The 14267-nt window shown below is 44.6% G+C and overlaps 1 protein-coding gene across 1 annotated transcript; it reads right to left on the reverse strand.

The window, feature by feature from the left end:
* Positions 1-448: 448 nt before the first annotated feature.
* LOC145337494 (putative G-protein coupled receptor 139) lies at positions 449-13391 on the reverse strand. Its single transcript, XM_080182284.1, has 3 exons — positions 13211-13391; positions 8096-9000; positions 449-568 (listed from the first exon to the last, which is right to left on the reverse strand). Exons 1-3 carry the CDS (start codon positions 13389-13391, stop codon positions 449-451), a joined length of 1206 nt encoding a protein of 401 aa, XP_080038410.1.
* Between the last annotated feature and the right edge of the window lie 876 nt (positions 13392-14267).

The raw sequence follows: 14267 nt of genomic DNA on the forward strand, positions 1-14267 counted from the left end.
AGCTTGATTTGTTTACTTTCAATGTCCCCTTTCAGGGGCTGCCCTGTGCCACACTTCAAAATATTATCCAGCTCCTGCTTGATCATGCTGCCAGTCTTGGAGCCCAGGCTCGGCCAGACCAACAAGTGAATGTACATCATTTTCCATTTCATAGAATCCCTTGAATGCAGAAGGAGGCCATTCGGCCATTGGGTCTGCACCCACAAGTTTCCCACCCAGGCCAAATTCCTGTCAATCCATATATATTTACCCTGCTAACCACTCTGACCAATGGACAATTGATTGAGCCCATTCAACCCATCTCTCACATTGGGAGGAAACTGGAACACCCGAAAGAAACCCATGCAAACACAAGGAGAATGTGCAAAATCCACACAGACAGTGACCCAAGCTGACCCAATTTATCCCAGGTCTCTGGTGCTATGAGATAGCAGCGCGAGCCATTGTGTCACCATGCTGACATATGTGTGATCCTCTCCTCTGCAGAGTCCCCAGTGACAAAGCAGTAGATCATCACTTTATTCGCTTGACTGACGCAGAGCTCAGCTGAAGTCCTGAAGTTGAACGTCTGTCAAAGTTACAGAGCAGACTTAAAAGAAAACATTCTATAAACAAAGAGATCATTCCCCCCCTCTAACTTGCTCTGCCCTTTAATTAGGTTGTGGCTTAAAATAGGTGGAGGACACTGATAGACTCGTACCATTGTCTGGAAGACATGCTGGTTTGGGGCATTGGTCATGCTAAATTATCCCTCAGTAAACCCGAACAGGCTATCAGAGTGTGGCGACTAGGGGGTTTTCACAGTAATTTCATTGTAGTGTTAATATAAGCCTATTTGTGATGCTACTGAAATGAACTTAAACTTAAACCAGTCAGTCAGTGGTTTAACTTCAAAATTGGTTAAAACTTTAATCAGTCAGTCAGACTGCAATTTGTCTGTGCTGGTAATGAGCAACTGGGGGCAGCTCAATAAATGACCAGCCCTGTCGTCAGTCGGGTACTAAATAATAGGATTGAGGGAGGCTGCTTGGCAGAGAATAGAAGCGGGTTGATGGAAGTTGCTTTACTCGTTCAGGAATTGAAGTGTTGTTGCAAAAGGGTAATTCACCACTCCCTTGACCTGCTTCCTGAACTTGGACTGAGTCACTCCATAAATAAAAACGTGTGTGCAATAACTCAAATTCTGAACCATGTATCCAACTTGTGAAAATGTATATTCAGGAATATTCAGGAATTGTGAACAATTCCTGTTATGTTATAGTATAAGAAATCTATAACATACAGTGATCATAGGGGAATGAAGCTGTCATATTATGACAGGAGTAAAATCACAGATTTCTTTCTGCTCTCCATCTCTGGGCTACTGCGATTCACCCCTCCACCCCCTTATTCTGACCACTCTGTCCCTTCTGGACCCCATTCATCATTAAAATATGTCGAACAGTCAGGGCATTAATCAACAGAATGGTTTAAACAAATTGGAACAAAAGCGGAAAAATCGTATCAAGCCAGTCAAATCCCACCCATTCCGGTCTGTGTAATACCTTGGTTTAAAAGGACAGAACCACTGTAAATTGATAATTATCTCTTCAGTTTCCAGGGCAAAGTTACAAGGAGATGTTTTTAAAACAGAGTAGGATGCTGGTTGTTCCCAGAATGGCCACCTCAGTTTTCCCAGTGCAATATATGTTTTTCAGCTGCTGGGAACAGATGGCTATACACTGGTTAAAGGAGAAACTGACAGTGAACCAGGCTGATCTGTGTGTGGCTGCACTATTCAGGGTGGTGAGAACACTACACAAAGTGGTGATATGTAGGAAACTAGGCATTCATTATGATCATGGCTGATCATAAACTTTAACATCATGATTCCGCCCCCCACTTCCTCCATATCCCTTGATCACTTCAGCCCCAACTGCTATGTATAAATTCTTCCTGAAATCTCCAAAGGTTTCAGCCTCAATTATTTTCTGTGGTAATGAAGTCCATAGATTATCTGAGTGAACAAATTACACCTCACCTCATTTCTAAAATATTGACCCTTTATTTTCAAACTATGGCACTAGTGCTCAACTCCGTCACCATCATGAACGTTCTTTCTGAATCTGCCCTGTCTAAACATATTAGAATTTTCTAAGTTTCAATGAGGTTCCATCTCACCCTTCTAATTTCCAATGAATAGAATTCTAAGTGGCTTAGTCTCTCTTCTCATCACAGATCCACCATCCCAGGAATAAGAATGGTAAACAATCACTGTGCAGCCTCTACAGCAGATATATATTCCTCCTCAAATGACACCAAAACTACAAAGAATATTCCAGGTGTGGCCTCACAAATGTCCTGCCCAACTGGAGTAAAACATATTTATTCATGTACTCAAATCCGCTTGCAATGAAAGCCGAGATATCATTTGCCTTGTTTACTGCCTGTTATACCTGCGCACTTACTTTCAATGACGATGCAGATAGATACCAAGTTCTCACTGATTGTTCGCCCCTCTCAATTTAAGTTCATTCAGATAATGAACTGTCTTCTTATTATTGCTAACAAAGTGGAAAACCTCACATTTATCCACATTACACGGCAACTGCCATGCATCTGCCCACACACACAGCCTGTTAATTTGAAACATGCCTGCATGGTTCTCACAGCTTACCCTCCCACCTGACTTTGCATCATCTGCGAATTTGGACACAATACATTTAATGCCCTATGCCAAAACATTCATATATAATGTGAACAGTTTGGGTTCTAGCACAGATCCCTGCAGTACCACACTGTCTACCAGTCAGACAAAGACTCATTTCTACCAACACGTTGTTTCCTCTCTGTTAGCCAGCTCTCTATCCAAATCAAGGCATTATCTGCAACTCATACTCACCATCGCAGTCTGTTACATCAGACCTTGTTGAAAGACTCCTGAATGTCTAGATAAAGCACTGGTTCTCCTCACCGAACTCTACTAGTCACATCCTCCAAGAATTCCAATAGATTCTTCAAACAAGATTTCACCTCTGTATATCCATGCTGACTTTGTCTGACTTTACCACTGCCTTCCAAGTGCTGAGTTATGATGTCCTTGAAAACAGGCTCTAGCAACTTCACCAATACTGATGTTATGTTCACAGGGAACAGTATATCATATTACTGAACGTATGTCTGCAAAATCGTGACATGTAGATCAGTCACTGAGTAACAGCGTAGAGCAGCTGACACATAGATTTTGACAACTACACTTCCCATGAATCCCAATAGCTCCAGGTGGTATATTTTCTTCACCATTTGAAATTCCAGATACATTTTCAGCGTGAAGTAATGTGCTCCTTCACTCTGCAGGTACTCTCTGCTTTATCTGCATGGTGATACATTCCCAAAGGCTTTCACAAAAACCCTGTGGTATCCCCTCTGGGACACTGACTTTGCAAAATCGCTCATCTTTGAGTTTCTTCAAATCAGCAAACACGTGGCAACTTTGATTGAGGTTGTGGAATATATTTATTACTGAGATTGAGTTCCTGACTTTCAAAGAACGGATAATGCTGATTACATTGATTAATTTGTAATATTAGAGGCTGTGTTACACACCAAAGTTACTGACATCTAAAACACAATTCTCAAAATCCCACGGCTCAGTGTTGTCTTTCACCTGTCTGTGACCTTCCAATCATTCAATTCCAAATGTTGGAGGGTCTCTCCGGGCTGTTCCACTCTATCCCGGGATGTAGTTACCATCCTTAACTCTGGAAATCCACAGAATCCATCCAAGTCCTATAATTGTGACTCCAATTTCAGATTTAATCTGTTAAGGATTCAGAAACGTGCACCACAACAACTGAATCTATCCCCTCCAGCTCCATTTTTCCCAGCAACCCAGAGAAGATGTCCTGAACCGGGGCACCAGTCAGGCAACACAGCCTTGGGGACTCTCCATGCTGGCCACAGAGGAAAGTGTCTATTCCTCCTGTCGAACTATCCCCATTTATAACAACATTTCCCTTTCCTCCTCCCTCTTGAATGGCTCCCTGAACCACAGTGCTATGGTGAAGTTGCTCATCCTCCTTGCAGCCCTCATCCACATCCGCAAAGGTCACACATCTGTTTCTTTCATCATTTGAATGACATGGGTGTCCCTGGCTGGCCAGCATTTGTTGCATGTCCCTCGTTGCCCTTTGGGGGCATTGAGAGTCAACACCATTGATGTGGCACTGGTGTCACATGTAGGCCAGACCAGATAAGGTCGGCAGGTCTCATTCCTTAAAAGGACATTAGTGAACCAAACAGTTTTCTGGATTAATAGTCGAGTGACAATACCATTCGTTCATCATCTACACTGAGACAAGCCCAAGGGCTGAGGCTCCTTCAACACTACCTCCTGGGTTCGTCACCAAGACTTGCTTGGAGTCACACTCTCCTGTCCCTGATCACTCACCAAATGTGATGTAGTTATTCTTTGGGATGTGAGTACCTCCTGAAACACAGTGTCTCGCTAACTCTCCGCTCCCTAGTGTGCCACAGCATTCAAAGCTCAGACTCCACCTCATCAAATCTGAATTGGTCTTCCTCGAGCAACCAACATTTCCTCCAGATGTGTACACAAGCAAACACAAATGGGACCGCGAGCTCCCACATCATGCAAGTACAACACATTACCTAGACCTGCCTCTGTATTTTATCTACTTTTTATATGTTTTTAATCTTGTTGTAATTTTCTACTTTGAGCTATGTTCTCAATAAACGTCACAGAAAGTATCCCACCAGCAAAAATCTAAATCTGCTTGAATCTGTAAGGATGGGAAAAGGGCATATCTTTCATTCATTTTTGGGAAACAGAGTTCTCAGGATAGCCAGCATTTATTGCCCATCCCGAGTTGATGTTGGAGAGCGGTTGGGAGTTAAACACATTGCTGTGACTGTGGAGTCACATGTAGGCCAGACCAGGCAAGGACGGCAGATTTCCTTCCCTAAATGATATGAGTGAACCAGTAGAGTTTTCTCAACAATCAACAATAATTTTCTGGTCATCAGCAGATTTTTAATTCCAGATATTTTTTATTGAGTTCGAATTCCACCAGCTGCCATGTTGGGATTCGAGCCCAGGTTCCCAGAGCATTAAAAATATCGGGATCTTTCCTGATGCTCTGACATCAGCAAGGAGCTGCTCAGAAAATTCCCTCAGTGTTCCTTCCGAGGACTGACTCACCAATCAGCTGCTTCCATTGGTCCCACAACATTTTCTGAACATTTAATGTCTGGCTGACACCTGCTCACACTGGACCTGATGGGAAGGCAGTAAGCGACACAAGACAGAGCAATACATCGCCAGTCACTTCCCTAAACTCCCACACTTACCCCAACTCTCAGAGTTTCACTCTTTGTAGCTTGCACTCTGTGGGCAGATTTAACAGGCCCAGCTCGGAAGTTTATATTTGTGCCTGAACCTGTTTGAAGCCATTGCACCCCTTCCCATCTTGGTCTGAGTAACTGCCAAGGGCTCATCCCCAGTTTCCCTTGCTGAGAGGGCAATTAAGTGTCCTGATCATGTAAGGGCGACAGATTTCCTTCCCTGGGACATTGTTGAACCAGATAAAACCTGTTTAAATACGTTTAAAGCACTTTTGTAGCAAGAACTTACCTTGTTGAACTGTTTAAATCATTTAAAAGCATTTTTGCGGGCTTTTTGTATTTACCGCTTTAAGAATTCTAAGGGCATGGATTTCAGGGAGTTGAGGGGGAGCAGGCTTTAAAACAGCGCCAGGTTTAAAAGGACACCTGGTGTAGACAGCGGGCAACGTCGGAGCGGACAGCGGAGTGAGTGGGAAGCAGAGTGAGCTATTAGGGCTTTGGATCAAAAGGGCTTGGGAGAAAAAGGACCAGGTAAGTTCGTGTGGAAATTTTCAATGCTACTACAGTGAATAAGGGAGGGGCATGTGCGCCGTACTTACGTAAGGATATTTTGGCCTTGGAGGGAGTGCAGAGGAGGTTTACTAGGCTCAGACTGGAGTTGAGGGGGTTGAACTATGAGGAGAGGCTGAATAAACTAGGCCTGTACTCATTAGAGTTTAGAAGAATGAGGGGAGATCTCATTGAAACATATAAGATGATGAATGGGATGGATAGGATAGAAGTGGAGGGACTCTTCCCGCTCAGAAAGGACAGTAGGATTAGGGGGCACAGCCTCAAGATAAAGGGGGGTGCGGTTTAGAACGGAGTTGAGGAGGAACTTCTTCACTCAAAGGGTGGTGAATCTCTGGAATTCTCTGCCCGTTGAGGTGGTGGAGGCTGCCTCGCTAAATATTTTTAAGACGTGGGTTGATGGGTTTCTGATAAGCGAGGGGATTAAGGGTTATGGGGAGAGGGCGGGAATGTGGAACTGAGCCACGACAGATCAGCCATGATCTTATTGAATGGCGGGGCAGGCTCGAAGGGCTAGATGGCCTACTCCTGCTCCTATTTCTTATGTTCTTATGTTTTCTGAACTCCAAATATAATTATTTTAATCCCACCATCTGCCGTGATGAGATTGGAACCCGTGTGCCCAAAACATTAGCTGAGTTTCTGTATTAATAGTCTTGTGATAAAACTATCAATCCATCTTTATAAGACCCTTGTCAGGCCTCACTTGGAGTACTGTGCGCAGTTCTGGCTGCATCACTATGGGAAGGACGTAGAAGCTATTGAAAGGGTACAAAGGAGATTTATAAGGATGTTGCCTGGACTGGGAGGCATGCCTTATGAAGATAGGCTGAGGGAGCTGGGACTCTTCTCCCTGGAGAGACGAAGGTTGAGAGGCGACCTGATAGAGGTTTATAAAATGTTGAGAGGAATAGATAGGGTGGATTCTCAGAGGCTATTTCCCCGGGTTGAAATGGTCGCTACGAGAGAACACAGATTTAAGGTGCGGCGAGGCAAGTACAGAAGTGATGTTAGGGGTAAGTTTTTCACTCAGAGGGTGGTGAGTGAATGGAATCGGCTGCCATCAGTGGTGGTGGAGGCGAACTCGCTGGGGTCTTTTAAAAGACTCCTGGATGAGTATATGGAATTTAATGGGATTGGGGGTTATAGATAGGTCTATGGATTGGTAGGTATTGATGTGAGCGGCGCAACTCGTGGGCTGAAGGGCCTGTTTGTGCTGTAGTGTTCTATGTTCTATGTTCTATCATACCCACATCCTGAGTATACAGACCCTGAGTTCCAGTAACCTCGATACACCATTAGTCTGCAGACCTCCCTGATTGGATAGCATTAACTGGCTCAATCAGGGAATTCATATTCCAATAGGTCCAACTGATGGTTATCATTAAAGTCACTAAATAAATCTCTCTGTCGCTTTCTGTCTTCCTGTGCATCTCTCTGTGTCTCTCTGTCTCTGTCTCTCTCTGTATGTTGTTCTGTGTCTCTTATTGTCTCTCTGCATCTCCCTCTTTCTCTCCCTCTATACCCTCTTCTTTTGTCTCTCCTGCTCCCTTTTAATCTCACTCTCCTTGCCCCGCTCTGTCTCCATGTCCCTCCCTCTCTGTCTCTGTCCCACTTTTCTTATCTCTCTCTCTCTCTCTATGCCTTTCACTGCCATTTGCTCTTGTTGTGTCCATTGTATGTGATAGGTCTCATTCTTTTCCATTTGTTCCCGTTCTCTCTGTTTCACTCTTCTCTGACTATTTATCTCTGCCCTCCTTTCTGTCTCCCGTTCCCTCTTCGTTGCCCTTTTCCTTCCTTATTACATCTTCCCGTGTGTGTCCTGTCTCCCTTTCTCATTCCCTGTCCATCAGCCCTGCCATTTCCCCCTCTATCCCTGTTTCTTTCGGTCTGAGAAAACCCCTCACTCTCTCTGTCCTTCATCTCTGTTTGTCTCTCTGTGTCTGTCTGTTTGTTTCCCTCTCCCTGTTGAAAACTATTTCAAATGCTGTCTCTCTTCATGTCTTTGTGCCCTTTCGTCCCTCTACCTATCTTTGTCTCTCTATCACTCTCACTGTTGCTTTCACTGCCCTCTCGCTCTCTCTCTCTCTATCTGTTACTCTTTCTCTCTTTGTGAGGCTGTTTGTTGTTTAGAGTTTGAATGTCCAACAGGAAGAGTCAGGGATCTTGTGGTTGCAGTTACTTCTGAGGCTGTAATGAGATGAATAATTGCAGTAAAGGGATGTTTGAGCAGAATTATTAGCTGCTGTCTGAAATGAGTCTGTGTCACAGCATAAATGGCCGTGTTTGTACAGCAACTCAAGAGTTGCAGCATGAAACCCAATTCCAGAACAAAATAATCTAACACTACCGACTTATATCCCAAATACTCCATCCGACTCCATATTGAATAAACCATTAACATTGACCATAACAGCATGAAATTGGCTGAGATAACAAACAGTAAAATGATGGATTTCCTTCGACTCTCCATCTCTGGGTCTCTGGGATTCTCCCCACTGTTGTGACACCGGAGTCTCCTGCGGGCTCTGCTGCTCACTAAAATGTGTCTGACAGTGAAAGCATTGAGCAGCAGAATCAGGACGAATGGGACACACGGGGTTAAAATGAAGTGGAGGAACTCGATTGTACTCCAGATCACAGATTTCATAACATCCCATGCGACAGCACAAAACCAGGGATCGTTCATCAGATGATATCCATTTAAAAACATAAAATACCAGAAAATGTTCTTTAAACAGCTCAGCGCCGTCACTGTTCCCAGAACCACAGCCGCCGATTTCTCGCTGCAATATTTACTTTTCAGCTTGGGACAGCAAATGGCCACAAATCGATCAAAGGTGAAAGTGACGGTGAACCAGACAGAACAGTCAGTGGCTGCGTAAAGCAGGACAGCGTGGATATTACACACAGGAACCAACAGCAGGAAATAAAACTGTTCCCAATAAACAATGGGAATGTGTCTCAATGTAAGGTCAAGGATAACGACCAGCAGATCCCCCACCGACATGGCCACCAGGTAACTAGTAACACATTTGGACAGACCACAGTTTCTGTTTGTCAGTGTCACAATTGTGATTATGTTCACTGTTAGGAAGGAAGATTAAGATTAAAATTAGACATCATTCAGGGGAAGATTTGACAATTTAGACTGAGGATAGGTGAAAATAAAAACAATGTCCACACATACAAAATAACTTTTTTAAAAAAATCCAGCTCGTCTTTTGGAGTGTCGGGGGAAAGAGGAGCATCCAGAAGAAACCCACACAGACATGGGGAGAAGCTCCAAACTCCGCACAATAAATGACCCAAATGAGGAATTGAACCCAGGTCCCAGACGCTGTGAGTCAGCGTTGCTAACCACAGTGTCGCCATGCTGCACCATGGCGACAACACAATGGTATACATTTGGGAGGGAGTTTTCAGAGGACTTCACAACACTGATCCTCACTCAGCTACATGTAAATAGCCCTTCTACCTTGTGGGGGATTTGGAGGGTAAGAAGGCTGAGGGAGTAAACCCTGACAGAAATCCCTGTAGGTGGGAATCTGTCATCTCTCAGACAGCTTACTGACAACCCCTGCAGCAGAACTGGTACCAAACAGTGCTGGTTCACCCTTGCCTCTGACTCATACTAACAGTTGACAGGGGGAGATCCCGATGCTTTGACAGCACAGAATCTCTATTATATTTACCCTGGGCTGTACCCTGGAGAGGAGACCACAGCATTGTTGCCAAATTAGTACAACACAGGAAGAAATGGTAATTTCACACCCGGTTGGCACAGGACACAAGTGCCAGGGTTTGCTTTCAAGTGTTTGAGAAAACTTCAGTGTTCAGTGAATAGTCCATAATTCCCAGTGGGTTTGCTGCTGCCCCACTGTGGTCTACTGGACCAGTGAAGGTCAGTGAGTCCTCTCTTGGCAGGAAGGTTGACAATCTGTGCACCTGGTAAGAAAAACTCAACAAAGGCCATTACCAAAGAAAAACCAAGCAGCCTGCCAGAATGACAATCATCCAGTGAGAATGGCATTCAATAATATGAAAGAAATCAAAAGGTTAGTCATGGCACGAATCAATTCCAGCCTCCCAGATTGCCTTGATCCACTACAGTTCATCTACCTCCTCAACAGGTCCACACACACCATCTCCCTGGCCCGACAGTCAACCCTGTAACACAGACTCATGTTTATCGACTACAGCTCAACCTTCAACACCATTATTCCTACTGAACTCACATCCAAATCTGTGGCCTGGGACTCGGCTTCTCCCTCTGCAGTTGAACTTCTAACCCACAAGCAGCAATAAATATGGAGAGGCAACAACACCTCTTCCACAATCATCCTCAACAGCGGTGCCCGGCAAGACTGTGTCCGCAGCCCCTTACTGTATTCCTTATACGCCGATGACTCAATTTACAAGTTTTCTGATGACCCCAACATAGTGGGTCAGATCCCAAACAATGATGAGATTGAGAACAGGGAAGAGTTGGAGAATCTGGTGAACTGTTGTGACCACAATCATCTTTTCCTCAATGTCAACGAAGCAAATCAACTTCAGGAGGTACCATGGAGTACATGCCCCTATGTACATCAATGGGTTGAAGTTGAAATGGTCTAGAGCTTCAGGTTTTAGGGTTCAGATCACCAGTAACTTTTTGTGTCCTTCCATGATGACACTGCAGTTAAGAAAGCCCACGAATGCCTCTATCTTCTCAGAGGTCTAAGGACATTTGGCAGGTCAGCTACGGCTCTCACCCACTTTTACAGATGCATCATAGATAATATTGTAGCTTGGTGTGGCTCATGCTCTGTCCCAGACTGCAACAAACTTCAAACTTGGAGAATGCAGACCAGTCTATCACTCAAATCAACCTCCCACTCATCAACTCCGTCTAAGCTTCTCGCTGCCTCACAAAAACAGCCAGCATAATTAGGGAATAATGCACCATGGATATATACTCATCCCACTAGTTCCATTAGAGATTAAAAAAAGCATGCCAACCAACTCATAGAAAAACTACAGTGCAGAAGGGGGCCATTGATCCATCGACAATCCTAGCCAGACCCTATCCCCGAAGTCCCACATGTGTACCCTGCTAATCCCCCAAACGTAAGTATCACGGGACGCTAATTCGTAATTTAGCATGGCCAATCAACCAAATGTTGGACTATGGGTGGGAATAAGAGCATCCGGACGAAACTCACACAGAGAATTCCACACAGACATTGATCCAAACTAGGAATTGAACTCATGTCCTTGGAGACATGAAACAGGAGTGCTAACCATGGTGCCACCATGCTGATGACTCAACAACAGCTTCTTCTTGCTGCCAGCAGGCGTTTGAATGGACCTATATGGCATTAAGTTGATCTTTTCCTCCACCCTAGCTATAACTGCATTACATTCTGCACTCTCTTATTCTCTATCCCCTGTCTGTAGAACACTCAACAAACAATCCTTTTCACCGTACACTAATATATATGACAACAATAAGACAAATCAATTCAAATCAAACCAAACCAAATCAGTCTTTCACATCTCAAGCTGGAACATCAGCACGATGTGCCCTGGCCTTACCAATGAACTTACGCAGATTGATGACGTGCACAGGATTGCTGTGATCGAGATAAATTTACAAGGGTCAATGTGACTCTGGGGAGCTGCGAGAAACTGGACCTCCTCACTGTGAATGCTTTCCAGAGAAACACGATACGTTCTTCTAACAGGAGAAATCCCAACAGGCAATGTGTGAGATTGGAGCTGGTTTCAAAGTAAACAAAAAATCATCACTGGTGATGATGGAATCCCGGGATCCCTGATGCTGTGAGGCAGCTGTGCTAACCATTGTGCTCTACTGCCATCCTACAAGGTGTCCTGGAGACATCCAAGATCACGCCCAAGACGCCATCATCACTGTGTCCATGATTGGAAATCATGATGATTGGAAATCAATCTGAGGGATAGAATTAATCTCCACTTTGAGAGGTAAGGGTTGATGAATAATAGTCAGCATGGCTTTGTCAAGTAGAGATCATCTCTACAATTTGCTTGAATATATTTAGGAGGTGATTGCATAAGTAGATAAGGGAAGTGCAGTCAATGTAGTCTAAATGGACTTCAGAGAAGAATTCCCTCATGGGAGACTGAACCAGAAAGTAATAGCCGATTGGATCGAGGGCAATTTGGTAAATTACATTCAAAATCAGCTGAGTGGCAGGAGGCAGAGGGTGATGGTTGAATGTTGCTTTTGTGACTGCAAGCCTGCGTCCAGTGGGATTACACATGGATCAATGCTGGGTCCCTTGCTGTTTGTATTGCACATTGGTGGTCTAGACATGAATGCGTGAGGTATGAGCAGAACTTTCACAGGCACCGACCACAATCCCACCCGGCCCGATCCCCATAAAAATCTTCATTTAGACAGACAGATTGGGGCGGCACGGTAGCACAGTGGTTAGCATTGCTGCCTCACAGCTCCAGGGTCCTGTACTCGATTCCCGGCTCAGGTTGTTGTCTGTGAGGACTTTGCACATTCTCCTAGTGTCTGCGTGGGTTTCCTCCCACAGTCCAAAGGTGTGCGGGTTAGGTTGATTGGCCATGCTAAATTGACCGTAGAACCATAGGTTAGAGGATTAGTGGGTAAAATATGGAGGGATACGGGGGTAGGGCCTGGGTGGGATTGTGGTCGGTGCAGACTTGATGGGCCGAATGGCTTCTTTGGGTACTGTAGGGTTTCTATGATTTCTATGACTTGCAGCTGTGTTCCCAACCATGTACCAAACCTATGGGGTTGCAAATACACAATTCAGATACGCAAGTGAGATCTTGCTGTAAACAATAAAAATGGATACTGCAGCCTGCTGACTGGGTGGGTGATAAGCAGTGAACTGCTATATGTTATATGTCGAGGGTAAAATGGTTCCTGTCTCAAGCTTTTACTCATGAAGGAATAGTGTTTGATGTCACATATCTATGAAAAGTCCCAGCACACAGAAGACATCCCAGCCCATGGGCCCTGAGACAATTGTCAGTGGCTGAAAGAAATAATAACTGGACACAGAGATTCAACAGAAACAAGAGCAGCAAACCGAGTACAGTAAATGACAGGGAAATCAACACAGTTAAACAGCCTTTCTAGCAAGAGAAACTGGACACAGGGGAGGGGACTTTACAGCCTCACTCTCCCCGAAGCTGCAAAATCCCTCCCGTGTTTAACAGACCCTCCCATGCTCTGCCCCTCGCCTGCTCCAATTCTCTGGCGGTCAGGCCGGTAAAATTCCAGCCAGGGACTTACCCGGAACACCAACAATAGCCAGGAGGGGATAGTAAAAGCATTGAATCACGTGCAGTAGATATCGAATCCGACCAAATAATGTTATCCATGAGCCATCTTCAGTAAACCAAGAAATCCAGTATGATAAACTCCTGCCCTTGGTTGGAACATCAAAATCCATTGTTCCCAGATTCTGATCCATTGTTGTAACATTCCAATTGATTGTTCCCAGATTCTGATCCATTGCTGTAACATTCCAATTGATTGTCCCCAGATTCTGATCCATTGTTGTAACATTCCAATTGATTGTTCCCAGATTCAGATGCATCGCTGGGAGATTCCAATCCACTGCTCCCAGATTCTGATCTCTCCTCTCCCTCCCTCTCTCTTCACAGCCGCTGATCTCTGTTAGTTTGGAGTTGTCACTCCCGCTGTCTCAATGAGACAACACATTGAACAGAATCCCTTATTAATAGAAGAGGGAAATCGTCCAGGCAGACTAATCGGATCCATGGAGACTCACATCAATTACAGTCACTAAACAAACAGCTTCACTTCACCCCGTTCAATCCAACACTTTTTATACCCAAAGTAGAATATTTACAGCCTAGATGGGGTGTTGATGGTCAGGGAAATTTGGAAACAATGGAGCGTCAAACCATAACTCTTTCAATATTCATTCGATATAACAGAGTCCCTCTGCTCGGCTTCATTTCGAGAGAGATAGAATACAACAGCAGGGGTGTACTGCTGAGGTTTTGTAAATCTTTGTTCAGACCACATTCTGAATATTGTCAGCACTTTTGGTTCGGGGGGGGTTTTAGTGAAGTCGGGTAGCACGGTAGGTGCAAGGTTGGAGGGCCGAAGGGCCTGTTCCTATGCTGTAATTTTCTTTCTTGGTCCTTTTTGGCCCCATATCTAAGGAAGGATGTGCTGGCCTTGGAGAGGGTCCAGAGGAGGTTCACAAGAATGGTCTGGTGAATAAAAAACTTGACGCACGAGGAGTGTCTGAGAACTTTGGGTCTGTACTTGATGGAGTTTGAAAGGATGAGGAGGGAGATATCAATGAAACTTTCAG

Source organism: Carcharhinus amblyrhynchos, unplaced genomic scaffold, assembly GCF_965287045.1.
Source record: "Carcharhinus amblyrhynchos unplaced genomic scaffold, sCarAmb.v2.hapA scaffold_51, whole genome shotgun sequence".
Classification (NCBI taxonomy): domain Eukaryota; kingdom Metazoa; phylum Chordata; class Chondrichthyes; order Carcharhiniformes; family Carcharhinidae; genus Carcharhinus; species Carcharhinus amblyrhynchos.

Bases quoted from the DNA above. Each gene is read 5' to 3' on its own strand.
- LOC145337494 (XM_080182284.1), bottom strand. From the start codon at position 13,391: ATGGATCAGAATCTGGGAACAATGGATTTTGATGTTCCAACCAAGGGC. The intron at 9,001-13,210 runs GTAAGTCCCTGG...CCTTCCTAACAG, and splicing joins GGCTATTGTTGGTGTTCCGG to TGAACATAATCACAATTGTG. The intron at 569-8,095 runs GTAACTGCAACC...TAACTTTGACAG, and splicing joins ATCTCATTACAGCCTCAGAA to ACGTTCAACTTCAGGACTTC.